This window comes from Trichoplusia ni, chromosome 6 (assembly GCF_003590095.1).
Source record: "Trichoplusia ni isolate ovarian cell line Hi5 chromosome 6, tn1, whole genome shotgun sequence".
Taxonomy (NCBI): domain Eukaryota; kingdom Metazoa; phylum Arthropoda; class Insecta; order Lepidoptera; family Noctuidae; genus Trichoplusia; species Trichoplusia ni.
The window spans coordinates 16,716,036-16,743,819 of record NC_039483.1 but is presented as its reverse complement, the minus strand read 5'-3'; the positions used below and the strand labels follow the sequence as shown (position 1 = coordinate 16,743,819).

At 33.3% G+C, this 27,784-nt stretch overlaps 2 protein-coding genes across 6 annotated transcripts in view; one reads left to right on the top strand and one right to left on the bottom strand.

The window, feature by feature from the left end:
* LOC113495310 (fibrohexamerin-like) overlaps window positions 1-19,422 on the top strand; it is a 44,074-nt gene extending 24,652 nt beyond the window's left edge. The window contains exons 2-5 of the mRNA XM_026873984.1: window positions 17,701-17,926; window positions 18,142-18,281; window positions 18,847-18,975; window positions 19,287-19,422. Coding sequence (XP_026729785.1) covers window positions 17,701-17,926; window positions 18,142-18,281; window positions 18,847-18,975; window positions 19,287-19,417 — 626 coding nt within the window. The 3' untranslated portion in view covers window positions 19,418-19,422. The remainder of the gene's footprint in view (window positions 1-17,700; window positions 17,927-18,141; window positions 18,282-18,846; window positions 18,976-19,286) is intronic.
* LOC113495308 (glutamate receptor-interacting protein 2) overlaps window positions 1-27,784 on the bottom strand; it is a 233,751-nt gene that overhangs the window by 75,696 nt on the left and 130,271 nt on the right. The window lies entirely within an intron of this gene.

Here is a 27,784-nt window from a genome sequence, read left to right as displayed (position 1 = left end):
TCCGGATACTGTGTATCAGATTTTAGCATCATCTACTTTGAATTCCCAAAAAACCTTGTTAGTAGTTCATGCAACTTTTTCCATTTAGACTCATTCCACACCATGCAAAATTTTCCGCAATGTCTAAATTCCTTCAGTAAAATTCTGATATGCAGTCATTAAAAAAGGGAAGATAGAAACGAATGAACGTATAAAGACTACGGTACGAGAAAATGAATTCAAGGCAGTTTAATAAAAGAGGAATAAAATTTTTGTTCAATTATGCACCCAGTTTTATAGAGCTTGCGTTTCATCTGCTTAAATCATAAGCTACCTGAGCTATGCTAGTATGAATTAGTATTTCGAATTTCGTTTCGTGAAACGATGTTTAGTAGGGCTAGACAGGAAATCAGCACATGTGTAACTATCGTTGCAAGAAGTGTCATTAAAACAGGTTTTGACCTACAACCTTTTTCAATCCATATTAATTTATAAACTAAATAATTTCTTACAGTACATTAGTTGTGACATAATTTACCATCAATCCATTCCTAGCCTCATAAATTCTTGGATATATACTAACGTATTTCTCAGTACCAATCAATAATTTTGGTGAACATCTTAGGCATAATTTACCATCCGTAACACAAATATTTGTCCAATATTGGAGCCAAGATCCTTTGACCAAATTTGATGACCAAATACTCGACCAAGGTAGACATTTGGGCCAATCAACACTGCACACAATAATTGTTACACATGCGTGCAGAATAATGTAGACAACAATGTTATATGCAGAATTTATATATTGCCTAATCGGTTTAACAAAGTCGTTGTTTCGAGTTGCGGATTGCATGACGTGTAGCGCCGAGATATCGTGGCTCTGTTTATATGGCCTACATTGTATTGTTTCGTATATAAGTCGAAGTAACAGATAGTTTAGGGATATAATAGTATCTATATGTGTAGTGTTGTACTTCCAGAATTAGTCTTATTTATAAGCAAAGATTTGTCTATGGTGTAATCTTTTATGTGCATGGCCATAATATTAATAAACTTACCATACTTTTCCAACTAGGTCTATAATATCAGGTCATAAACTGAGAACAGATTTATGTTAATTTTTGTAAATTAGTATTTATTCACAAACGTGACAACAATCACCCTAATAATTGATCACAAAAATCACGCTAACGACACTTATAAACAGTCTTGAGATTAAGCAAATGAGATAAAAAGCAAGATTAAATAACCTTAGACAGAAGCACTTTAACACACAATAAGAACACTTGAGTTCATTTAATTGAAAAACTTTTTGTTGTTCAAGAAAAAGAGCTTTAATTTCATTAACGTGGAACGACTTCTCTTTGTTCTGTGATGGTGTTCTGAGGAAAATGTTATCGTGAATAGATCAGGTGTAATTGAAGCGAAATGGTGAACATTTATAATAATAAAACATTGTAGGTCTGTCACTCTTGAGTCTCCTAAATGAGGACCGAAGAATGATTGTAAAAAATGAATATTAAAAAAAAAGTTTTTTTGTTTCTTCCCAATTATTAAAAGGTGAGCATGAGCCTTGAATGCTTGTGAAACTCCCCGCGATATAAGGATTAGATTCCTCATTCCGAGAGTTATATTTTAAAAAAGGAAATGCCTTTTTTTGGTCATAAATATTCTACAAATTTTGTATTTTTCGTAATACCCATACATTTTGTTTTAAAACTAAATATGTAATCCATCCCAGTATTTCAAAGCACAAATTGCTTCATTACACATTCATAAAATTGCAAATATTTTTGCTAGGGATTCGTCAAAACAGCCAAGTCCTAAAGTGTAAATTTTAAACTAGGCCGTCTGAAAGTAACGAGAGATGTCAACACAGGTCACCGGTCAATGTCAACATAACGGTCACCGAGTTTTGAAGCTAGAAATCGAGAAACGGCAGTTACAGCCCAATATTTATTTTCACTCTTTGATAAAATTTACTATCGTTTGATTGGACTGGTAGTTCAGAGGTTTAAAACGTGTCTAACTACAGCATTATAAATACTTGAATGAAAACTTACTGACAACAAAGTACTCCTATATATGTATATGTCATACACATGCATAATTATAATATTCCGATATTATAATATACTAGCTGAGCCCCGCCGTTTCAGCGAAGTTCACAAAATGTATAAGATAGTTTTCCCTCGTATTTGATTAATTATGTTCTTCCTTCCATCTGTTATTCGAAGTAGAGTCAAATTAAAGGAATCAAAGGTAATTAAAACTAGCCTCTCCTTTTTACAACTAAATTTAAAAAAAGTTTTTCAGGTAAGTTAGTAGAGTTTACCAAAATAAATAGATTTGAATGTTTGTAGTCCTCAAGCGAAATATCTAGAACTTAATTAACCTAACCCGAACCTAAAGCCACCCTTACGTATTTAAGACCGCAGTAAGTGGTCAGGTGCTGGCGTTGTGGTCAAACCGACCTAATTTAGTCACACTGCAAGATGCTTTGTTTTGGAAGAAACTAAAACAGGAGAACCTAGGTACTAATCACCCACATTAGTTTAGTGCAAAACACCTGCCTGGAAATGTCCCACTTCTGGGCAAATACCTCTTTTACGTGAAAAGTTCAAGCATAATTAATAATTAAAGTTAATTCTAAAGATTTTTCAAGTACGCTTAGAGTTCATTATGGTCTTCATTTTAAAAAGGTTGAAACTGTTGTATTATCAGGCAAGTTTAGTAATTGATTCATAATAATATGTAACTCAAAAGCTTTATTCATTTGGAAAACGACCATTTAATAAGTGGGTTTGTCTTTAAAACCATCAAGGTGTAAATATCTTCAAGTTTAATAAGTAAAACCAATAACGCGACTGCCGTAATATACACTTTAATTATTTTTTTTGATTTCTTTCTTCCACGGTATGTTTAATCTGAAATCTATCGTGCCGCAAAATACATACATAATGTAGACTTCATAAATGTAGACTTTTTCGTGGCTAAGCTATAACCGCATAAGTAATTCGATCACAGGTTAAGCTATGCTTGACGCGGTTGGTCCGTAGATGGGTGACTTGGAAAAAGTCTGACAGCCAGTCTAACCAAGGGGTATCGTGTTGCCCAGGTAATTGGGTTGAGGAGGTCAGATAGGCAGTCGCTTGTAAAACACTGGTACTTAGCTGAAACCGGTTGGACTGGTAGCCGACCCCAACATAGTTGGGAAAAGGCTAGGCCAATGATGATGAATGTAGACTTCAAACGTACTTTCAAAATACACAACCCTCTCCGCAACCCGCCCCAATCGAGTAACCAACAAATAATGACGCATCTTTTAACCTTAATTCAGGCGATCTTAATTCTCAACGAAGCGTTTGATACCTTGGATCTTCAGCAGTAATCTGGTAAAGCCACCGACCCATTTCCTGGACTTAATCCATCCACAAATAGGATAAGACGCATTGAATTGGAACGAATCAAATAAATCGACGATCGAATTACTTGCTAAGACACTTGGAACCTTTAATTTGTTTCCTAGTTTGGACATGATTTGTTAAGACGAATTCAAGGTGTCTTTCTTAAGTGTTGTGAAAATTGATTAGGCCCTTGTTCGATTGTCGATTTGTATTAAATAAATCGATTGTTTTAATTGACTTTTGTTTTGTTATCATTCTATGTTCTCGTTTTCTTAAAAACCAAACCTTATCTTAATTTAATAAAAATTAAGATAAGGTTTGGTTTTTCTTTCAAAAGAGCAGGCCCTATTTTAAACCCAAACTAAATACTCCACAATGCTACGTAATTTGAATAAGCAGTTTCATTTAAAAATACATTGTAGACCAAATAAATGAACAGAAGAACAGAGAACAGTGAGTGGCCAGAAAAACTGCATATATATCGTATAAATTCACACAAATTCTGACGGCTACGGTTGATTTGTGGCTGTGAGAATCCACTATAAATCTCCATTCTTTTCTTTTTTTCGTTTAAGTTATAAGCTAAAAGCGAGTGTTGGTTGCCAGCGATAAAATATTCAAATACACTTGTTCAATGTTCGTATTTTTTAAGGTATTGTGAGTTAAAAGACCTATGATTTATTTGATATGAAATGTGAGGCAATTTATCATCGTGTTTGTGTACCAATAGAAAAAGTAGTAATTTATTAGCTGTTTTTGTAAGTCTGCGGTGGCGATAATTTATGAAGAGTATTGCATATTTAATACTATTCTAGTATCAAGAAGGTATTTTTCTCTATTTTACAAGTATATTTGAAAAATCTCCATCATAAAACTTTAACTTTTAACATGTTAGCATCAGTATTTCACAGAAAAACGCATTTTTTAAACCACAAATTAAGCAGAATATGTAAAATAAGATTACTTTCTTATAAAGTATCTAGTTGCATATAAAAAGCTTTCAAAAACATCCACTAGCATCTTAGACTCTCACCTATCTCTATTTATAACACAGTATTTTACTATCGCTGGACTCTTCCATCTTAGCCCACACAGCAGCGAAGGCATTCTCTTTGTTCCGTGGAGTTTATTATTAAAATGTTATTAGGAAGCAGAGTGGATACTGCCATAGCTTATGACTTGGCAGACACTGTATATTACTTTTTTTAGCCTACTTCACAAGGAGGTCTCGCTTATTTTGTTCTACAATTGACATAACTGTAGTCATTTGGTTTGTTCTGAGATAATTCCAGTTTAATGTGAATAGTTTCATTGTGTTAGCTTTTCTTACTGAAATAGCTTGTGTGAGTGAAGTAGGAGATTTTCTTTTGGTTCAAGAAATGAGTTTTATTTATGTCAGGAGTGTTTTGTTTTAATGAAATTCACGTACAGTCTGCAAGTAAAGTCAGATTAAATGAAAATCAGATAAATAAAAGTTACTGCATAATGTCAGCTTAATCACGACTAAACTTTTTGTCTTTTCACCTGGATTTGTTTTTAAGCTTTGAATATATTACCTTAAGAATTCAGTCAGCTAATTTCTTTAAAAAAAAACCGGGCTCCGGATACTTCGTCATAAAAAATAAAAAAAGCAAACAACGAGATAAAAGGTTATTATAATTTTATACTTAAAAATTCCAAACATTAACGTTATTAACTATAATTAACGATTTATAAAAAAAAAACAAATACACAATTGAAAACCCGCGAACGCTAACGGGGTAATCATGCTAAACCTATTTTTGCTTATCTACTTTTTACAAGACTAATTGAAAAATTGGAACAAAACTTTTTAAAGCCAATTGTTCAAAATCTAAATACAACCATTGTTTTTTGTTTTGAACAATAAACAAAAAAGGAAATCTATGATTATAATTATGTACCACAATTTATAAAACACTCTTTCTTGTGAAAGTTATAAAAAGCTTGAGCAAAATAGGCTTTAACAAACCTTTTACAAGTAAAGCAATGCAGGAACAAAACAGGTTGAAACCCACAACGCAATAGAATTATTACGTTAGCAAATATAATTTTAATGTAACCATTGTGGCACTTCACATTTGTTCCTGTGCGTCGGACATTAAAAATAATCGTGCTTTTATTTTTATTGCGTTTATTGCCCATACGTTTTTACGTTGCGTCGTGTTTATTATTTATTGGTACTGTTTTGGACCCCAGAGCGTATGGCTTGGAAATTTTAGTGGAGGCACGTTTTGCAGGTAATTCATGATAAGTGTTACGAATTTAATTTTCGCTTTGGTCACTTTTTGGAATTTTTTCGTGTGGCTGTTGCTGGCTCGTGGGAATTTTAATATTTAATGTTTATTTTTTGTAAAGTTAATATTGCTGTAATTTGATTGCTTTAGCAGTTTTACAGATGCGTAGAGTAAGGATAAAATGGGTTCCTACCAGTCTCCGTGCCGCGTCAATTCTGAATTCTATCAAGACAGTTGAAATATAAACGCATAACGAATTGCGTCTTTAAGAACAAATGAGGATTCTTTCATAAAAATATTTTTTTGCCATTTTTATAGACGATATTACGAAACCCTGCGCTAGCGTACCAGACAACCACTTTACTCGCACAACTCGGTATATATTGTCACACTATTCTAATTTACTGAAACACTGGAAACACCTATGAGCAAACTAATTCAATAACATACCTAACAAAACAGTTATTTTGGACCTATACAAACTGAGCTAGGTTTCGAATTGAATTGACGACAAGACGCTTCAGAACACTGCTCGTTAAATTAGTATTGAAAGGAATTTACCAATTCTAGAAACGTCCCTAAAGATACCAAGTACCTAATAAAATTATCTGAGAGAAAATACTGAAGTTGCTTACAAAGAGATCAAATATATTTATCAGTTCTTTTTCTTTGGGAACACGATATTTGATATTGCCTTTTGTTAACTCATACGACTGAAGCAAATTGAAATATTTGCTTCTAATATCTATTTGTAGTACCACCCACATGTTTTATACATATATATATATATATGTATCGTACTGTTTCGTCTATATATATATATGCCAACTTACACTTATTTACAAGAAAATATTCAACTATGTGCTTCTGTTTCTGTTACTATAGTCACCAATTTGTTCATTTTCGATCCATGTTATTTAGTTGTACTTCCTTATTTACAGTTCCTCCTCTAAAAGGTTGGTATTTTAATGAATTGGATATGTGATCTTAAACCTATTTTTAAGGAATCTACTAATTCGAAAGTCCGACTCCCACTTGACTGGTTTTATTCAACTGATATCACGTTTGTTGTTACACAGCTTAAAACATCCGCACTCGACTCATAAAAACAAAAACTTACATAACTTAACAGTGATAAACTGCATAAAAAATCGGGAGAGATACCCATTCAGATCAGCGGCAGACAATGGGATACCCACACTAATCCCCACATAAAATCGGCGAAGAAAAAGCCCTGTAATCGAAGCACCCGCTCGTAACTCTGGACCGGCAGTTTCGAAGGTTTTAGAACGGGCTTCCTCGAAAGCTATACATTTTAGGACTGACAACTTATTAATGTTGGGAAAAATTGGAGTTGTAAGATCATTGGTATATGAGGACTTAGGTCTCCAAGTAGATAACGCTATTTCATCCATTTTAGAGTTTTTTTTTAAAAGCATGCGTTATATGATTATAAATTGGAGCGTTTTAAAAATAAATCGTAGTCTTATAATGTTGCGGAAATAGTGTTAAGTTCAGTTATTTACGGAACGGCCCGACTGTGTACGGAAAGTGACAAGTCTTGATTTATTTCCTTGTTCTAATATATTCATCGGACATTCTGGATAAAATGATCAAAGGTGTTATGAAAAATCATGTTTCAACTTAGTCCGTAGGTATACGAAGACTTACGATCATATCTTTAAATGCAAATTATATCTCAAGCAAAACATGGATGTTGGTATCATTAAAATATTGAATGAACACGAAACTCTAAAATCAGATAATTGTTTTCATTTCATACCTTTTTGTAAGCTATTTTATAATCAAAGTTTATTAGGTACTAGGTTGGCACTATCACAAGTCACGTAACCTTAAAACTGGAAGAAATCTGAGTCACGTTTTAGTGGGGGAAGTTTTGAAGCCTACGAAATATGAGGCTCTATAACTTCAATTCTTCAATCACAGATTCCACACATCACAGAAGCACAATAATAACCACCATGATCAAACTCATTAAAAGTTCGTTTTGTTTGTCAGCAACACAAAAAAGTTCGAAAAAAGAAGCACCCGGCCAACGGCAACGGGACGACGTCCGTCCGTCCGTATATGAGGCTCTATAACTTATTAATTTATGAGTTTTTAGAACAAAATAAAAAATCGTAGTATTATATTAAGCAGTTTATTAGACAATTTATTCAGGGTAAAAACAGGGATGTCGTCATAATTATTTTTGTTGTAATTTCCGTCAGTACTTCAATATTTTTTTTAAGAAATAATGGTGCATGAAAATCACGCTTGACATTGCATATGCCTTAATTTTGTTTAGAGTTATGATTCTTCCAAACTTTATTTTTGTCAATTTTAATTATTCTGATAATCATAATTATGTGTATTTCGTTATCTATTTACGAACGGACTAAATTTATTTTTAATCATCAGTCCCATTACATGATGACAAGTTAAGTACTAAAAAGATACTTGGATCTGCTTGGATTTTCTATCATTCCTCTTTTAAAAATAAAGCTATCAGGAAACAGAGAAGAAAAAATATTGAAAGCAGCATTATAATGGATGAGTACCGAAAGTTTTTCCCTCATTTCCCTTGCAAGGCAAAACGCAACTGATGCTAGACATCCCCTACAATGTCCCTTAAATATTTAAATCGAGCCGAGTAAAGTGTCGGTCGAATAACTGGAATTTTATTCATAGCATTCCGGGTTTTTCAAAAGCAATTTTCGTTGTTATCATAAATTAGTAGTCCATTTACGTCGCCTTGACTCATGAACGAATAAGCTTCGTTATGGAATTACAGCTTTACGCCTTTTCGACGTCTCAGAAAAACGAGAACCGGGAAATCGTATTAAATTCTCGAGATTAATTGGAAAACGGGTACTGTGTAAATAAGTTTACAAGATTTAGGGACTTTTTCAAATTAAGGATGTTCTTTTGAGTTAACTGGTTAGAATGTTTCATTTGAAGGTTGGAAATTAAATGAATGAGGAAGACTGTTGAGGATTTTCTTTTGGCGATTTGTATTTAATTAATAATATAATAATAATAATATTGGACAACATTCACACAACGCCATAGTCTCAAATTAAGCAGAGCTTGTGTTATGAGTACTAGACAACTTATAAAAATACTTATATAGTTCAAAATACATACATATTGTAGATAAATTACACCCAAATATAGAACAAATGATCGTGCTCATCACACAAACATTTGTCCTGGGTGGGAATCGAACCCAAGACCTCCGGTATAGCAGTCAGGGTCACTAACCACTAGACCAACAGGCCAGTCAATTATTTAATAATAATTATTTAAAGGCACCAACTGATTAAAAATAAAGCTGAAAATGATTGATTAACAAAAGGGTATTTAGTGGGAAATGATGTATTTTTTAAGGGTTACTCCTCTTGGACTTATTAATCTTTGAACTGCACAAAAGTGACAAATATACACACGTTTAATATTTATAAATAGCAAGCTTAATATAATATCAGAGAACAACATTGCAATCATTCATTCGTTCAAAGAATCAAAAATTCCAAACAGTAAAGTATCTCAATTTGCCATGAAAAGAAAATAGTGACGTGAAGCGAATGTAATGCAATAAATCCTTTATAAAAAGCCAATTTGTTTCGGCGAAGGATACATTTTTGTTTTTATTTGTTTACAGAGGCAAACACGCTTGTGAAAACCTGAAGTTTGATAGCAAGTATGATGAGTACGGAATATTTAATACGAACCTGGGTAAATATTGTCTAAATTAAGGTTTTAGGACGGTTTTGTGTTCTATCTTCATCATTTCCATAATTCAATGCGTTATCTTAAACATTGTTAGGCTGGAAAAATATTTTTCTTTTGTCAGTTTTTTTTTTAATTTAGAACGATACGAATATTTGCATAAAATACGGAAGCTGAGTTATTCGCAGTCGTTTGGAATCAAAGGATATTTGAAATTCTTGAATATATTACATGTCTTTTCGCCGTCGCGGTTTGCATTTAGTTAGAACGCAAACGTTGCTGTACGTCTACATTCTTTGGCGGAGACTTAAACGTTTCTGTTCATCACATGGCCACTCACGCGAATGTAGCAGAAAAGAAAATTCGTGCTGCATTGAGCTTCAGCGGGGTTTTCACCAGATGGTTTTAAAATTGTTTTCCAATTTTCTTGCTTGGAAATATATGCTTATTCTAGTTTAGCAGGAAGAGTTGTTTCATTTATTTGCCTAAGGTTATTTAAAGGCGTGAAATTTCTTATTTTCTATAAGTGGATGAGTTGCATATGAAAGAAAAGAGATGCTTTACAAAATTAACTGGTTCATAAAGTTCATTTTTTATTACCAATATTCTTTCACCAGCACTCCTACTTATTCTGCTTATAACATAAGTTTTTTATACAAAAAGCCAACACAAGCCATCATGTCCTATAACTTCAACAAATTCCATTTCGACCAACAAAGAACCTTTAAAACTCATCAAGTACTTTCATTGTCAGCGAACCTATGACATAACAAGAAAAATATCAAATACTGCTACTTCCAACATCAAAGTGTATTTTTCCAAATATGAGTGTAGAGGTTGTTCGGGCTGCGAAGCGAAGATTACAAAATAAGTGGGTGAAAGAGGGGGGGGGGTTAGAACTGGGGGAGAACCTCTACCCAATAACCTTCCGGTATTCGCGAAAATATGTTATTTGAAAGGTGGAATATTTTAAATGTGATTTTGAACCTGTATGATTCTCATCGGCGATAGTTCGAATTTATGCTTTTAGATTTAAATACCTACTTTAACTTTGAAAGCAGGTAACTTTAATGTTGTATTTGCAGTCAGCAGATTTAGTATTTATCATACTTGACAGAGATATGAGTATTTTTGAGTTGAGATAGTAATGCAAACAAACTCGTTGAACAAAATGTTGAAATTGTATGATTAATCTATAAAGAGAAGAAACCACACTGTTTTAATAAATAATTTTACCTTTTCCCTATACATTGCGTAATCAAAAGCATAAAGTTCTCCCGAAATTTTAAAACTACCCGATACCGCTTAAAATTACCCTTTTAAACAACCGTGAGAACCGTTTTTGTGGGCTCACAGGTTTTACCTCAATATATTCGAGGAGAAAACACCTTTTACCCATTTTACAAATATTTTAAGTCTCTGAGGGAATTCGAGTTACGAAGGATGATACAACGCGGGCAAAAAAAATTGTATCAGCAATTTCCACCATAAAGGTTCCGTAGAACTCATTGGAATATTAAATTGGCTTCGCAGCGTAAAGTGCTGCCTTTAAATGCACCCCCATCTTTATTTTTTAACTTGTTATTGCGCTTTACATTGCAGTATACCGTCGCAAATTTTAAACGTGTGCAATAAATAAAAGCTGTAAAATGTTTTATTTTATGTGTGAAATAAAAATTCTTTTGTTTTTTTTTTATGTTGAGGTGTTTTGTACGAAAGTAACTTACGAACTATACGGCCTGTATTATAATCGTATTGTATATAAATCTGTGCAACTACAAACAAGTAACTATGACGAAGCACTTAAAGCGATTGGTGATGCTATTGATAGGTTAGCTAAGCATTTACCGACACAGCCATAATGTAAGTACCTGTGTCTCATCTGTCGTCACCTAAATAGAAGGTGCTACCAATGTGAGGATCCAGAGGACAACGCGCAGGCCACGTTATTAGATTGACCGGCGTTTGCCAACGTCTTCATTGCTAATGTACGGGAACAGGCGCTCGTTCTTACTCAGCCATGGCTCACAATGATTGTTTTACAGCCGGAGGCCAAAAATTGGAATAATAAAAAATGATAAAAAAGGGATTTTGTTGTAACTGACCTAGTGACTTGTATTATTTCCTCATTTAATATAATATACAGGATCAAACTTTGATAGAAAAACACACCCAAAAGAAAATGATAAAAAAACAATTTTAATAGATAGAGGTCTTTTAAGTAGCCGAAGAACCCTAACCCAAAAATATTTTTACAAAAAACTTGCTGGTTAAAGAGGTTTTTTCATACTTTTTACATTATTACCCTTCTTAGAAGCCACGATGATAATGTTGATAGAAATTATAAACACCTCACTCTTTAAGGTTTTCTCTCGTATTTTTCGGAGAAGAAAGGTTTTAAAGCATCATTTTTAGTATTTTTTCTTGCTTAAATATGACATTTAAGGTCAAACTATATACTTTGTGCTGTTTAAAAGATTTAATTTTGGGTTAAAAATTCAAGGTCTATTTTTTCATGTATAGTCCTAATTTTCTTTTGATTAAAAAGATTTAGACAGCGTCAATTGCTCAAAGCATGAAGTTTTATGCGAGTCACATACTTCCACATTAATTGCTGAATGTTCAAACTGCATTCTATGTTTGGATAAAGTCAGAGTCTGCGACTGACATTGTCTGCAATCTTCATTAGGCCGTAAAAAATAATACAGTTACAATAAAAAAATGGGAGAACTTGTTTTTAATATTCAAATTATCTGCTTGTTTAAAAGTTCAAAATTATTCAAACTAATAAGAAGCAAGATCATTGGAGCCTTAAAAGTAGTTTCAACAACATCATCAGTGGTTTCTTAAGAACTTTTTTTATCAAATAAGCAATTAATTTAAACCTCTCAATTTACGAAACGTAATTCAAGTCAAACTAATAGATCAAAGTGAAAACTTTCCAGACTATTGTTAAATGAACTTGACAAGAATTAATAAAATTAAATCTTCAATCAGTACTTTGGGTGATTCGTTTATTCTAAGGGCGATAAAAACCAAATTTTCACTGTGAACTATAGAAATATTGACTTAGCGAATGAAGTATAAATTGCTAGTATTAAGTTTATAGTATTAAAATATTTGTTAAAGTCAGATACTTTGAGATCGGATTAGTAAAGTTTAGGACTTAGGGTATTCAAAAGACTTGATGAGAGCGTATTTAAAGACAAATACAATTTAGTCGGTCTATTGAACGTTGAAAGTGTTTTATCTTCTTCTCTAATATATAAAATTCCCGTGTCACAATGTTAGTTACCGTACTCCTCCGAAACGGTTTGGGAGATTTTTATGAAATTTTGTATACATATTGGGTACATATTGGGTTGGTCTGAGAATAGAACAAGATCTATTTTTCATACCCCTAAGTGTTAAGGGTTGCTCACACTGAAAAAATATATTTTATTTCTTGGACGAAATTGTTTGTTTTTTTTTTATAGTGTGGCATTACAAACATACATACATACAAACAGAAAAAAAAATGGAAAACAACGTTTGCTGGGTCAGCTAGTACATTTATAAACCTTTGAAACTCCAACAATCTTTACTGTACCTCTTACAATACTTGCTAATAATGTTATATTTGCTTGTTGTATAGTTTACCTGTAACAAATAAAATAAACATTAGTATAAAATGTTAGAAGGAATAATAAATAAAGGAAAAGACGAACTCGGAATAAAAATAGAAAGATATCACGTTTTCCTTATCAGTCTGACCTGAACTGCAAGACCTTAATAATAAGTGATTGTGTCAAAGCAATAAGCAAATAACACTACTCTTTAGCGATTTGAGTAGAGAAATATTATGTATTTAAAGTATAGCAAATCACTATACTTACTTATTCGATTAAAACCGATTAAAACACACACAACATAAAAGAAAATATGTACAAGGGTGGCTATGTTAACCTAAATCAATACGAAATTAAAATGTTCCATTGACAGTTTTACATCACAATCGTCAAAAGCAAAATCCATTCATCGCACATAAAACCGGTTATCAATATGACAGATATTAATAGTAGTCCTAATCAATACTTTGCGCCATACATCATGTTATTGTCTCTCAGTGACTGGTGACAGGTGGCTCCATCTATCAATCAAACACTGCATTATCTGGTGAGAGAGATCGCGGCTTTTTGGGTGATTCGGAGCGAAATCAGGGTTAATTTGAGGCTTTTGTTGGTATTTTTTTGGTCAGTTTAGGTGGTATTAGCAGGCATATATTTTGTTTTGTATGGTAATTTAAAAAGAAATTGGTTTGGTATTTATCATTTTAACGTCTGAGAAAGAATATTTTATTTTGATTTATATTTGGTGTTAAAATTGTAATTAATTTAAAATTGCAACAAAACCTTACTACCGACTTCAAATAAAAACTGAAGTTAACTAATTATAATGAAAACAGCAACAACTAAATTGGTTCGCCAATAAAGAGTTGAGCTGATGTAAAAATAAACAGTCAATATAGAAACTCCGCCTATTATGATGCTTTATTCATATAGAGATTACAAAAACACAAATGACCCTAAAACTTTTCTCTTTATCCAGAAAAAAAAACCACAAAATTAACATAAATTATAATAATCATAATAATGTATTATGTTTGTGTAACAAAATTTAATTTATGTATAATGAAACATTGTGAATGTACGCCCTTTTTAACGTGCTTGTTTTATTTGAGTAAACAGTGCTCTGAATTGAATTACTAAGGCTAGACTGAACGCGGCGCTAATTAAATTACGAACTGTTTCTGTGGTTCGTCATTTTATATTGAATTTTCACTTTATGGTAAAATGATTGAAAGTTAGACTAACAATAGTAAAAGTGTTGAAAGGTTGAGTTTTTATAGAGACAAATAAGACAATCCCAAAGATGTTGATATGTTTGCCGGTGGGAGTACGGAACCTACGCTTATAGACTTTCTTAGTGTAGGAGTTGGATTTAGTACATGTCAAGTCAACAACTCGTCAAACACCTACGGCAAAATTATTTACAAACTGATGTCAAAGATAAACAAAACATTTAAGCCAACCTACATTCAAGGTCTTCCCAAATTATATTCCAGCAACGATTTCGCTCACTAACAAAATTTAAGCCCATCAATGTCACTCAAAACTTCTCGTTTCATTAAAAAGTTATTTATGAAGGACAGAACATTTTTCATTATACGGAAAATGTTTACGTAAACAAGCCGGGCTCCTCTACTATTCGATGGAAAAAGCACCGTCAACGAGGTAAGTTAAATTAATCGCTATTTTATTCAAACATCCAAAGGCTAAATTACTACGGCCCAACTCCGGCATGACGTGCACCACATCACAGATTTAATTTTCATAACCTCTTTATAATTCTAAATTCATCCATAAATTAACTGAAAACAAACTGGACCGCAAAACATTGGCGTCTGCCCAAACTGGCCCTGAAAAACTCCATCTGAATTTCAAATGCGAGACATCCACGTTACCGAAATGTTATTTTGACGCTCACACTTTTGGGAAGAACACTCAAAAATCACCTCTAGCTTCCTTATAATAGAGTTCATGAGGAGTGTGTGTTTATAGTGGTTATTGGCTAAGCGCTCGGATGGGCTACATTTTCATTTTCTGTGGATAGAATTGTGTAGCTTTGCTATTACGTGATAGGGCGATGGTTGTGCAACCCTGCGACGGTAGCGGTAGACTTATAGTCATGCAGGCGTCAAGTTTACATTAAAAAAGAGAAGAAAGATCCTCTGACTGATATAGAACTTGTAAGGTATCATTAGGTGTTTTAACAGTAATTGAATTACAACGGAAAGCTTCGAACTAATCACCACAACTCTCAGTCGACATCAATGGTATTAAAAACATTGAACAGAGTGCGTGGGTAAGCATTAAGCGTAAAAAAACTGTTTTTTATGTGTTATTAACCAGTGTCTGGTATTTTCTTTTGTAGATTAATTCTTTTTAATAACTCCGCTATATTTTTGCAATTTATTTCTTGCTTTTTATGTAGTTTTGTGGTGAAATACTCAATTATAATAGTCAAGTATTTCATCACGAAACTCACAGACTGTTTAATTTTTACAAGCTTACCAACAGTAAGATTTTCTCATAGTTTTATTTACTGAGCTCAGCTTCGTACAAAAGCTATTAAAGCAAAATGCTGTTGCTTACACAATAGAAGTAGCATCGAGCTAAAAAGTTAGCGCATTTAAAATTTAAAAGACAAAGAGCATGCTCCGCTAAATGCACATGTTGAGTTCACAATGTATTTGTTTCTTTTACACTGACGAGTTTGTACGTATCTTTGTTTATAGTCACTCCAGGGAAAAGCCAATCGAGTGTAAACAACGTGTTTTTGTCCATTCCCTAGGAGACTAGTTGTTCGTGTGATTGTCATCGCTTGCTTTGTAAGACTTGACTAATTGGTGGGGGAAAGAATGCAGGCAATGGATGTATTCACTACCGTTGTTGATGTTGACAGTTATTGGAACAAAAAATGAACCGATGACTAGGGTTCGAAGGTCTGGGAATCGTAGTTTTATTCTCACACGTAAGTCAGTCAAGCTTGAACTAGGAAATAAAATTAATAATGTAAATGAGACACTAAAGTGAAATAATTTCAATATTTAAAGACCTTATTCAGAAAAACTAATAATGTCTTAGGCACAAAGCTTAAGCAGAAAATAATGCAGTAATACTAGTTTCCCGATGAGATAAAGAGGTGTGACTCAGACTAGATGCAAAAGGTACGGAGCGGGTGTCGTGATGCAATAAGGGTCAGCCCATGTCCAGCCGTGGACCGCGATGGGCTAGTTGATTGATTGAAAAAGTACCAAGTAGTTTTTTATGCTACTATTATTTTTCCTTTCCATAACTATTTTACTATCCGTATAGATATAGTTATGTTATAAACCTAACGATGTGTAGTAAATTCTTTATATTTTATTGCAGTTTTATTATCAACCCAAATAACTATTCAAGTATATAATTAACACGTCTCATAATAATTTTGATTAATGTTTTTCATGTTACAAATACATAATTAAAATTAAAAATAACTTTTTATTTAATTTTGGCATGTTACAAAATCATAATAAAATTAATTATTTATATTTAAGGCGTAGAGGCATGCATACTCGTATATGTTTTTGTAATGAAGCAAAAACATAAAAAAAATAAAACTGTAGATTGTGTCCAATATATGGGTATATTTGGCATCGGTCATCGAATAGCCGAGTGGTTGAGGTCACCACGCCAAACCCACTGGGCGCGACGTTTCGCGGGTTCTATCCCCGAAAAGGACAAGCATTAGTATGATCTAGGAAAGGTTGTTCTGAGTCTGGGTGTCGTTCTACATGTCACTTGAATGATTGTCTGACCCTTCGTGACACGAGCATTTAATTTGTTAATGCGAGAGTCGTATAAGATTGGAACGTGCAACTATAAGTTTAGTGTAATTTATAATTGTTAACACATTATAACGTTGTAAGAAGTGTGCCATTCTTACTAATATTTAATCATAGTTAAATTAATTAAATATATTGAAATCTGTAATCGCCAACCCTTAATAGCAAAACTAAGTTTAAAAAAACGATGCAATTTGTTTGAACTAAATTAATTAATAAAAATCTGATGAAAACGATATAAAATGGTGCCCCTGCCACAGTTAATTCATCAGTCGTTAATCAACGTGTGCTGAAGAAATATCTCCAACTCATATTCTGAACTATATGAAATCATGAGTTCCTTGTACTTCATTTTATTGTTTGGCGTGACTAGCTGCTTGGCGATTGAGCCGATGGGGACGCATTATGGCTATGGTATGTAGAATGAGTTTTTTACTTTCATTGTTAAACAGCCTAATACAGACACTTAAATAATCTCGTAAATTTGCAATGTAATTTTATTAAAAGGTAAAATTCTCATACGAAGATTTAATAACTATTTTGCCAATTTTATAAATGCAATTGTCTCAATATATGCTTTCGGGATTATTCACCTGAAAAATATTTCAACCCTCGCTAATTTCATGGTGTGTGTCTAATTACTATGCATTGCCACACACCGATGGTTCAGGTTTATTCAGTAAGATTCTGAGTCTGACGGTAACTGCTTCCTCCCCCGAGGAGGTATACATAAAGATCCTCTGACTAATCAAAAAGAAAAGGTGTAAAGTAATATACGCGACACACGCTGACACACAAATCCCATAATTGACTTAGCCGTAAACACAGAATTGTAACTACAAACTAAAATACACCTATTATGATCAAAACTAATCCAAAAATCAATTATTTTCAGGTAGCCACTATCACAGAGGAATTGAAAAGCCATGCAAAATATCTGATCTAGGCTGTATCCGAAGCTACTTAACACACAATTTCCACTGTAAGCCTGCTTATGGACCTGCACCAGACCCTTATTTCTTGGGCTCAGTCACCGTTCCGATTCCCCATGCCAATATCACCTATAAACCTTTGGATTTAAAGATTGTTGGCCTAAATAATTTCAAAGTTGGGAATTTCTAGTGAGTACTTTTTGTATTTTGTTAAGATGATTTCAGACAGAAGTATGTAGTAGAACTGCCTATAAAAGGGAAGCCAGAAAGAGTTTCCTACACTCTTTTGCCTTCTTCGATGTAAGGATGTATAGCTTATCAGGTGTCTCCATTTATACTAAAAAAACCCGGCCAAGTGCATGACGCTGATGATTCTTGGTATTAACAATATTTTTACATTTCAGTGTAAACCATGATTCAGATATTCTGGTTTTGGAATTGGTTATACTTGAAATGGCTTTTTCTTCTCCGGGAATCATGTTAATACATAACCGCAAGGGACTGGAACCAATTATTGTGAAAGATTCTATGTGGGTTGACTACAGTAAGTGTTCGTTATTTGAAATCATCATCATCTCTAAGTGGTTCTAGGTACTTGTGATGTATCCTTTTTAGTGCCTTATTACCGCTTCTGTCTTTATCTTCAGTTGGTCTATTTTCATCCTTTAAGAATCGTGGCGGATAAAATTTTCCCTCACTTATTCTATATTCATTCATATCTTTTCTGCCTTTGCTACCTACGCGGTACCTCCTATTTTTTTATGTACCGCGATCATCGCGTCTCATAAGCGCATCTGATAATCTAGTCTTCACCATTATTTTGTGAATATTTAGAATAAAATATTTACTGTCATTTAAGGCATTGGAACTGAAAATGGGAAGATTTCTCTAAAAAACGAACCTTCTTACTTCACTGTTATTGATGCTTAATATTCAAAATTGCAATTTGTTTTATTCCAATACACTTAAAATGTATCAATGGCTTAAAATTTTGACAGAAGACATTATTATGAGCACATAATATCATAATTTATTTTTCTAGATAAAAGTACTAAACTGAAATTATGCTTGTAATGTTTAATTGTTTTATTCAATTTTAAATTTAACAGGAGATATTTCGTTCACTATAACGATGCCCATTCGACACAACAAGATCCAGATTTCAGACTGGCACGTGTATTCGTACCTGAGTAGTATTCCTACATATGGTTTGGGACCGAACTTCATGTATCATCCAGGTATTGATATCCATATTATCAAGAACTATTATAAAATAGTGCAAAACGAGCAATTAAGATTGCTGTAAAACAAAAATCTTCGTACTGACGTTTTGGCAAACAAGTGGCGATCGTTTTGCAATCGTCGTGACAACAAAAACTCACAGGGCTATCCTGTAAGTTTTTCTGAAAAACAAACACTTGATGAGAAGGAATATCCTTTTCATACCTATGACATGCATTTTTTTTTATATTCTAATGTAACATTGTCTGAGCCCTCTGGTCTATCAGGTCAGTCAAGCATTTTTAACGAAATTAATATCTCTTTACAGATCCTGTAGTTCGAAAGCAAACTGAAAAAGTGCACGATGTAGTGTTAAGCGTAAAGGAAGCATTTACTATAAAGGGTCCTATTTTGACCAAGGTGATAGTTCAGAGCACCATTTGTGACTTCTGGTACTAAAGTGCTTGAATAAAAACACATTTATTTGATGGAAAAAATATTTTTCTTCTTGTATAATTATATATCTATCTAAATTTATAACTATAATTATTAATTTATAATAATATTATGTATCCGAATTTATAATTATTAAATATATATTTTCAGCAATAGATGCTTTTTTTTCTTCCTTTTGTTTTTATATTCAGAATTATATTCAATTTTTAAACTACTTATCTCATCAGTTTAACTTACTTAGGGCATCTTATTGAAGAATAATTTAAAAATTAACCTATTTCAAAATATTCAATGTATACTTTCACTTTTTTCGGTTTTATTGCATATGTATACCTATAGGTAGAGGGTTACAAGAATTAAAATTATCGAACTTAAAGGAGATAAATTTAAAGCCTAAAATCTAACAAAACACCCTGATAAATAAAATAAACGGTCAAAATCTGTCTTATATAGCATATGGTCACATAAGAAAAGTAGACGAAACTCATTGAATCTAAAAGTGATAGTGCACGGATGCAGACACAACGGTCAGTATCATGGTTATGCTAATTAAACTGCTACAATGGCCACGCAGTAAGCTTTTAGATAATGAAATCAACGAAAACCGCATTTCATTTCGCTGTTTGTTTTGTTAATAAAGCGAATGTTAGCAATTAACTGTTATATACCCCATGTGCTGTGGATCTTGTTATTCAAATTTTGATAAGTGGGCTATAAAATACTATTAGTAATCAATTTAAATATTGGAAAAGGTTTAATGTTTACTGAAATTTAATTGAGAGAGTACATTGAATCGAATTGATAGCCGAATGGAAATAGTCACCACGCAAAAGCCACTGCGGGACGTGTAGCGGATTTGATCCCTGCGTATCAAAAGATCTACGAATGCTTGAACTGAATCTGGAGGTATTGTGCATGTGATTAGAATATGTCTAACAAATCCAGGGAACAGGATTAAATTCCTAAGAGTAGAAGTTTTTTTTTAACTTAGCTACTTTTCCAGACAAAATTATTCGTCTTATCATAACCACCACTCAAACAAAGCTAAACAAAACAGTCCAAATGAATAAATATTACCATAATTAATTTTGTCTTCAGTGTACACAATTAAGAGTTTATTACCATAACGACATCAAATGAATTCAAGAGGCAGCAGAAGCAAGAAGCAAGTTCATACGTAATGAAGCGAGACCTACGTACAGAATTAACCATTCGACGTCACACCAATTTTGAATTTTAACAAACGCATTTGTATGCATGAGGTGTTAGGTTTTCATCGGATCTGTTCGTCGCCTTATCGTTTATTTATTTCCATGGAAATTCATGACGTCATATGACGAGTTATAAACGGTTTTATGTGCGAGTTGATGTACTGCGGGAGTCTTGAAAATGATATGTCATCATGGAGCGCAGCACTAGCGTGATAGGCGCCCGTATGGAGTGTCATATCACGTGTAACGTACTGAATCTGGCTTCGATGGTAAAGGAAAATGTAAGGAAATTTAGTTTGCATGAATACCACGAAACAGATAAGAAACTACACGAAGTTGCAAACTTAAAATTCTCGAAGCATTTTCTAATTATGTTCCTCGGTTGGTATTCATTAGTGACTTCTCATTCCAAATGAAACGACTCCTCATTAGCCGAAAAATATAAGTGTGCAGAAGTAATGAAGATGTCATCAGAATAAATCTATATCATATCCTTATTTTCCCACTTCCTTCCGACTTAAGATTCGTAATATCGCCCCTAAGCCTTCATTGTTCCTGTTAATAATCGTATTATTGGACCCATAAAATTTGATGTTTAGTATTATCGTTTGAGTTGATCGTAGGACGGCCTCTTTGTCTGCGTCATTATATCCTAGTGTTCGTTATGCGAGTACGTAGTTATGATTTGGTTCTTATGTAAAGAGCATAATATACTTGGATGGAATACTTTTTTTTTTCTCTAGCCCACTGTGTCCCACTGCTGGGCAAAGGCCTCCCCCAAATCCTTCCACGACTCTCTATTCTGGGCCTACTACTGAATACTTACTTAGCTGTCAAAAAATAATACTGACAGATAGTAATAAGCCTTTTCACTTTATTTGTGAAAATTCTTGCAGCCGCAACGAAATTCCGAGAATTTTTATCTGAAAGAACGGATACTGTCGACATCGTTTCATCAAGAAAACCACCCAAATTCACAATGTTCGGTATATCAACGCATACGTAAAATTGCGTGTTTAAATTTTCTGCAAGGTTTGGGCCATAATATTTTCTACCCACAAAATTCGCTCCGACACCCAGCATTCATCAAAAGCATTACGCTAAACACATCAGTGTACGAAAGAATGAACACGAAAAAAAATCAACTTTTGTTCCACGAAAATAATAGGAATAACTCCGTTACCATTTTCATGGAACTCACTTAGCTAGAACTTCATTCATTATCGAGTTTCACAAAAAAAAGGAACTACTGTACAGCTTGAAGTCGGACAGTTTTTCACTTTAATGGTTTTGTGTATTATTCTTGCTCCTTGGTGTCGCGCCATCTTTAAATCAATTCTTTATGGTAAATGTAATATAATGTATGCAGAATGTTTCTATGAGTATATATTACTATAGCGTTATTTGTAACATTAAACATAAGATTTAGCTTAAGATTTACATTCTTAAAACAAATCCTTTCCGTTCTTTTCTGCATCTCAGATAAGAAAACTTTTGTCTTAAGCAATTGATAATTTAGAATCATCATCATAATTGATAATTTCAAGATCATCATCACTACTCGAAACGCGTGAAAACATTCTTCCCTTCAAAGCTTTTAAATCGAATAAAATCTCATTTTAATTAAATTCACGAAATGCAAAAAGAAAACAAGCAAGTGAAGAAGGCACAATGAAATTAAGTGAAGTTCAGAACAAGAAGTGAGAAGTTTCCGAGATCGTCCACCGTAGTAACTCTTTGCCACTTGAGGCCCGTCTTTTTTGCACGGTTATTACACATGACACGCTACGCTTAGCGTACGTCCCGAGCTGCCACCCTCTAATTTTATTTAGCATATGAAATTTTATCTCCAACACATCAAAGGGACGAACACTTTGAAGTTTCAGCAACTTGAAATTTTGTCTCATCTCTTCACTGTTGATTGTTTTTCGCGAATATTTTTGTTTGACTACTTTTTGTTTGCTTGCATGTTTATTAAGGCAATGCATTTCGATTATTTTTAGTATTTTGACTGTTAACTTCTTGGACATATTTTAAATCTTTCCTCGCCTAAATTTAATACTATTAGTCTTTTTTCGAGTTTCCTTAAAATTATAATGAGGGATAAATTAGTCACGATTACATATACATCTTTAGCATCATACTTTAAATTGTGCACACGTTCATACAATTTATTACGAGAGTTATGAAAATATTTACCTAACCTATAAAGTGCTCATGTTGGCAAGACGTTTTACTTGACAACATCATTTAAATTAAAGTGTCTCTTCCAATATTATCCATAACAATTTTTCACAATTTTCCTTCATAGTATCAGTCATATAAAATAGAGACAACTATGTTATAATCATATACGTGTTAAGCCATACTCGCGAACATCATCTCATATTTCATCACTCCGCATATTTCCATTAAAATTTTCATTTAGAATATTACAAGAGGTTTGAGGTCGACGACCTGGCTGTATTGCCCCAACGAACTTATCTTTTTATTTACATGAAGGATGATAATAAAACCTTACCCCGAATCACAATGAGAGTTCATTTTCTTTTAGAAAATTGTTTTCGAGATAATCTCCTGCGCTGGTTTTTGCACTATCCTGTTACGAGTATGTGAGATGCAGCGAGATGATAAATTGTATTTTTGCTTTCTTAGAAAGTTAAAAGAAAAAGTTTCAATGTATCTCTTCTTCAACATCGCTGTCGTAAAACTCGGGGGAGAAGGGTTGCGGTTTTCCGTTTGGTACTTTTAAATTGTCTTCAAAGTGGCAACATGCGGAAGATAAAAAATGTTATCAAGTTTTGGGCATTCAGATAAAGTTAAATTATTTTTACCGACTTGGTAACAAAAGAGATTTTTCATCTTCGAAATACTATAAACGCGAACTCCTTTACTTGTTAACCAGTTTTCGATAATCAATCTAATAATAATATCAACAGTCTTAATAAAACTTATCTCAAAAACGAGCCTCAGGAAACAGGCAAAAACAAATGGAAAGTGCATAAAAGGCAATCAGCACATAACAGATCACAGTGTAGCTTAATCAATACAAACAGAAGAACAAACGCTTTACACTCACAAAATAGCTGGCAATGTCCAACACTACTTTGTCTATTTTCCACGTTTTAACATTAAACAAGTAGGGCACCGAATCCCGAAGGCACTGAAATAAAAAAGGTTGAACCAAATTGGCATTCAACTGCAACGCGCATCCCCAAGTGGACAGGCTATCAGAATTTCCGATGAGTACGTCTGTTAGTAGACTGTTCGATTCCCGTTTTGTTATCGCTCCCTAAACCGTCCGTTTTCTGTGATACCCTTTCCACTCCTTCGCATGGAATTTTCTTCCAGCTTTTATTCTTTAGGATTCAAGAGTTACTCGTGAATTTGCTGATGTAATTCAGTTGAAAGAAGTGCTTTAATGTTTAGTCATTTTTGGTAGTTGGCAAGAGTATTGTCGTCGTTTATATAATGATGAAACGTCCGAGCCACAAATTAATCAATGAAATACCTGAATTAATGATTATACAAATTAGTGAGCTACCAACAATTATTTAAGATTTTATTTGTTATTAAATAAAGGAAACGGAAATTAACGCAAACATGCATTTATTACCTTTGATGGCTTGCCGTTTGGACCAGTTACAGTGGTGGTCGCCATCAGACTTATGCGAAACGCGTAAGTTTAAAAGTGAGAATATATTTTTTTCTTGTATCTAGTATCCAATGCCCCAAAAGTGCATCGGTAGCTATAACCGTTACTATTTATATAGACGCCTGGGAAAATAGTAGTTTATTCTAACTGTCAATAAAATGTACTTGCTCAGGCAAAGTGGGGGAGTTTTCATATCACTATCTTATCTCTTCTATCGGCAAAGCGCTGTGTGATGTCTTTGGATATGTGTTGTCATAATCTCTATCGCAAATCGTTATTGGTTATATGTATTGGTTGTAGATAGATAGAGATATATTGGTATGATATAAATAAAAATTTCCTGCGTTCTTCTTTATCAGAGATTAGTTCTTTTCATCAATTCAACCAATTTCTGAAATCGAAAAGTCAGAAAGAATCTTGAGTAATCTAGGAAATTATTCTGGTACTTCGAACTAATGTTACAACATTTTAATTTTTTTACTGGTTATTAGATGCCACATGATCTCAAACAATTCATTACAAACGGTTTCAACGCTACTGATGTTGAAATCAGCAACGAAGCAAACAATGAATTCTAAAAGCATGTTATTCTAAACTTCCTAACTCTTTCAATCAAATCCTCTTGACAGCTGCGTAAACATTCGACGATCAAACCACACAATGATTTATTCCTAATTATACCAATAGCTAATTATAAATCATTGCATTAGCAGGAACTAAACGTATAAGTGCCATTAAAGTCGGTGCGGGCAGAACAATCAAAGGTAAATAAACAAAAGAAATATATAGGTCGGAATAAACATGGCGGGCGGTGCGGTAGACAACTGAATGTACGGGACATGCTTAGTTGTAGGGCTGTGCTGAAAATGCATTACAATTTAATACTAATGTTTTAGATGGAAAGTATTTTATAAAGGTAAAGTTTGTAGCAGTCCTGATTTGGTCTTTAAGTAGTTGATAGATGTTTTAGTAAGTAGAATTTGTGTGAGAATTTATGTAACTGTTAGATTTCATTAATTTACTTACTTTTGCATTGCTCGTTCCGCTTCCCTAGGCGTTTTATTTGATTTATTTTAATTTAGTAATGCCCAAAAGTTATATTAAAAGAATTAGATTAGTCTGTTTCTGTTTACTTATTTTGAGCTAACTAAAAATAAAAAAGGTATTGCAAAAAATAATTTTAATACTGGTCTAGAGTAAGCTCTTAAATAAATGCTTAAAGCCCCTTCCAACCGCAAGCCCCCATTGCAACAAAACCCCTTCAGCTTACCCCGTTAAGCTCAGCTTGTTATCCTAACCTTTATAATGTCCGCTAATTAAAAACTTAATTAAATATCAGCTAATTACGATAGACCAGCCTTGGCTGCAATTGCAACGTGTAATTAGAAGCGTTGTGAAATTAACGCGCAAACCGCTTTCAAAACCGAAACAATCGCGGTCGGGGAACTAGAAATACTTTAATTTAAACATCGACTAGATACAAAGTAGAGTTTGCATTTTGCCTGCACTAGGTGCGGCAGACAATGTGAGGTATTTTAGGAATGGCGAATCGTAATTATGTATGGCATTCAATGAAGTAGGTTGAAACATGCATGTGTTGAAGATGATAGGAAAATAATAGATCTAAATAATAAAAAAACCCACGTTTTTAAATGTCTCTAAAATTTATTCAAATCGTATCATTATCCTATTTATTACCTAACTAGCTAATCGGGAAGTGCTTAAAAATTTAGTTGCAAAAATCTAACCGGAGCGACAAACAAACATACACACAAACAAGAAAAGTGAGTTTATAAAAACGTGGGGAAAAGCGGTATAAATATACATTTGCGTTATAAATTAAGAACACTAACAGCAAAACATTTGACTGCATCGATAACCGAGTGGTTAAAGGTCGCCACTCGTGAGATTTATTTTTCTAAAGTCTAAACCCATGTTACATGAAAATTTCAGTTCGGCATTTGCTCATTTCCTAGTTCTATCGGACTATGATATAAGGAATATAGAGTGCATTCGTGTTATGCATACATTTGTCGACCAATATCTCCTGCATAGTTGGTTATTCGCAGAGCTGAGCCTTCGTGACCAAAATTCGGTTAGAAGGATTAGAACTCTGAATATGCTTATTCAGAGTTCTACCCAAAAACTAAGGTGATGGAATGCGTTTTGTGAGGTAAAATTTGGGGATTAAAACCTTTTCTAAAGAAGAGATAGCTAGATAAAAAAATAAAGTACCATCTAATAGACACAAACAATTATTTGGTGAAAACTTATGGACCTCCTTATATATTTTTACTGCTGATTTCAATTTTATGAAGTTAAGATTTTTTAGCCCAACTAATTGAAGCTCTTTAAGTAAGTTATAAATTTAAATGCACAAATAACTATTTGATTTTATTTGAATTCTATACAAACGAGATGGATTTAATTTAATGGTTTTCATTTCCAAACGGTAAATGTTCGTTCTACTAGATCCAAACGAACACCTTTTGTCAAAACTATACGGAACCATGGAGCTTATTCAACTTCAGAACAAACAAGATATCGCATCTGAAATTCAAATGTGACACTGCGTAAAACTACTTGTTTTCAGTAAAGACATTATTTTTAAAGGTCTTCTCTGGTTTGGCAGGGATTTTGTGTGCTGAATAAATGTTTTTGTACGCAGTTTTCAGGCTATAATTCAAGAGCTAAAGTGGTTTTGGTAACGTTTGGCATTTACGACGATTTTGAAATGTTGAGGCCGCTGAAATATAAACAATGTCGTTAGAACAACATAAATACTATTCTATCTTAGCCGATTATTTTAAAGTTTCAAAATTCTCAATTTTATATAAAGTGCCAAGTACTTCTGTAATACACGAATGCATGTGCTGAGCTTGGGTGATCGGTGCATGTGGCCTCAATGTTTGTGACACTCCCTTGACACGAGGACTAAATTTCTAAGAGCGCGTTGTTTTGAATAAAACGCTTACACGTACACATTTACAATTAAAAGTACAGCAAATTTTGCTTTCAATCAAAGGTTCATGCGAAGGAGAGAAAGGCATTAAAATGCACTATTCATTACAACTAGAAGCCTTACACTTCAGCATCTAGTGAAATAAAACTATTTTAGAAGGACTCGTGATGAAAATGAAACCTGCGCGGCCAAGGTTTTCGAACATAAAATAAAAATAAATTGCTTATTGCTTCAGTAATATTCAGTTATAGCAGTTACCTTCAGATTAAAGTTCGGGTATTTTTTGACTTTGCAAGGGTTTATTTTCGGGAAAACGTATTTTTTTTAGGTTAAGAAAAAAGGTGTATTTCTGTGTGAAAAGGTAGAAAGGATTGGGTAGAGCAGAAACCTTGGAAGTGTCTATATTACATCTTTTACTCGGGTTTCTAGAACAAATAAATATAAGTAGGTAACATACATAGAATTAAATTATTTGGTTCCTACGTTTTATAAAACTTGTTGTTGTGAGTTCTCGTTAGTATGAAGACATTTTTTTACATTAT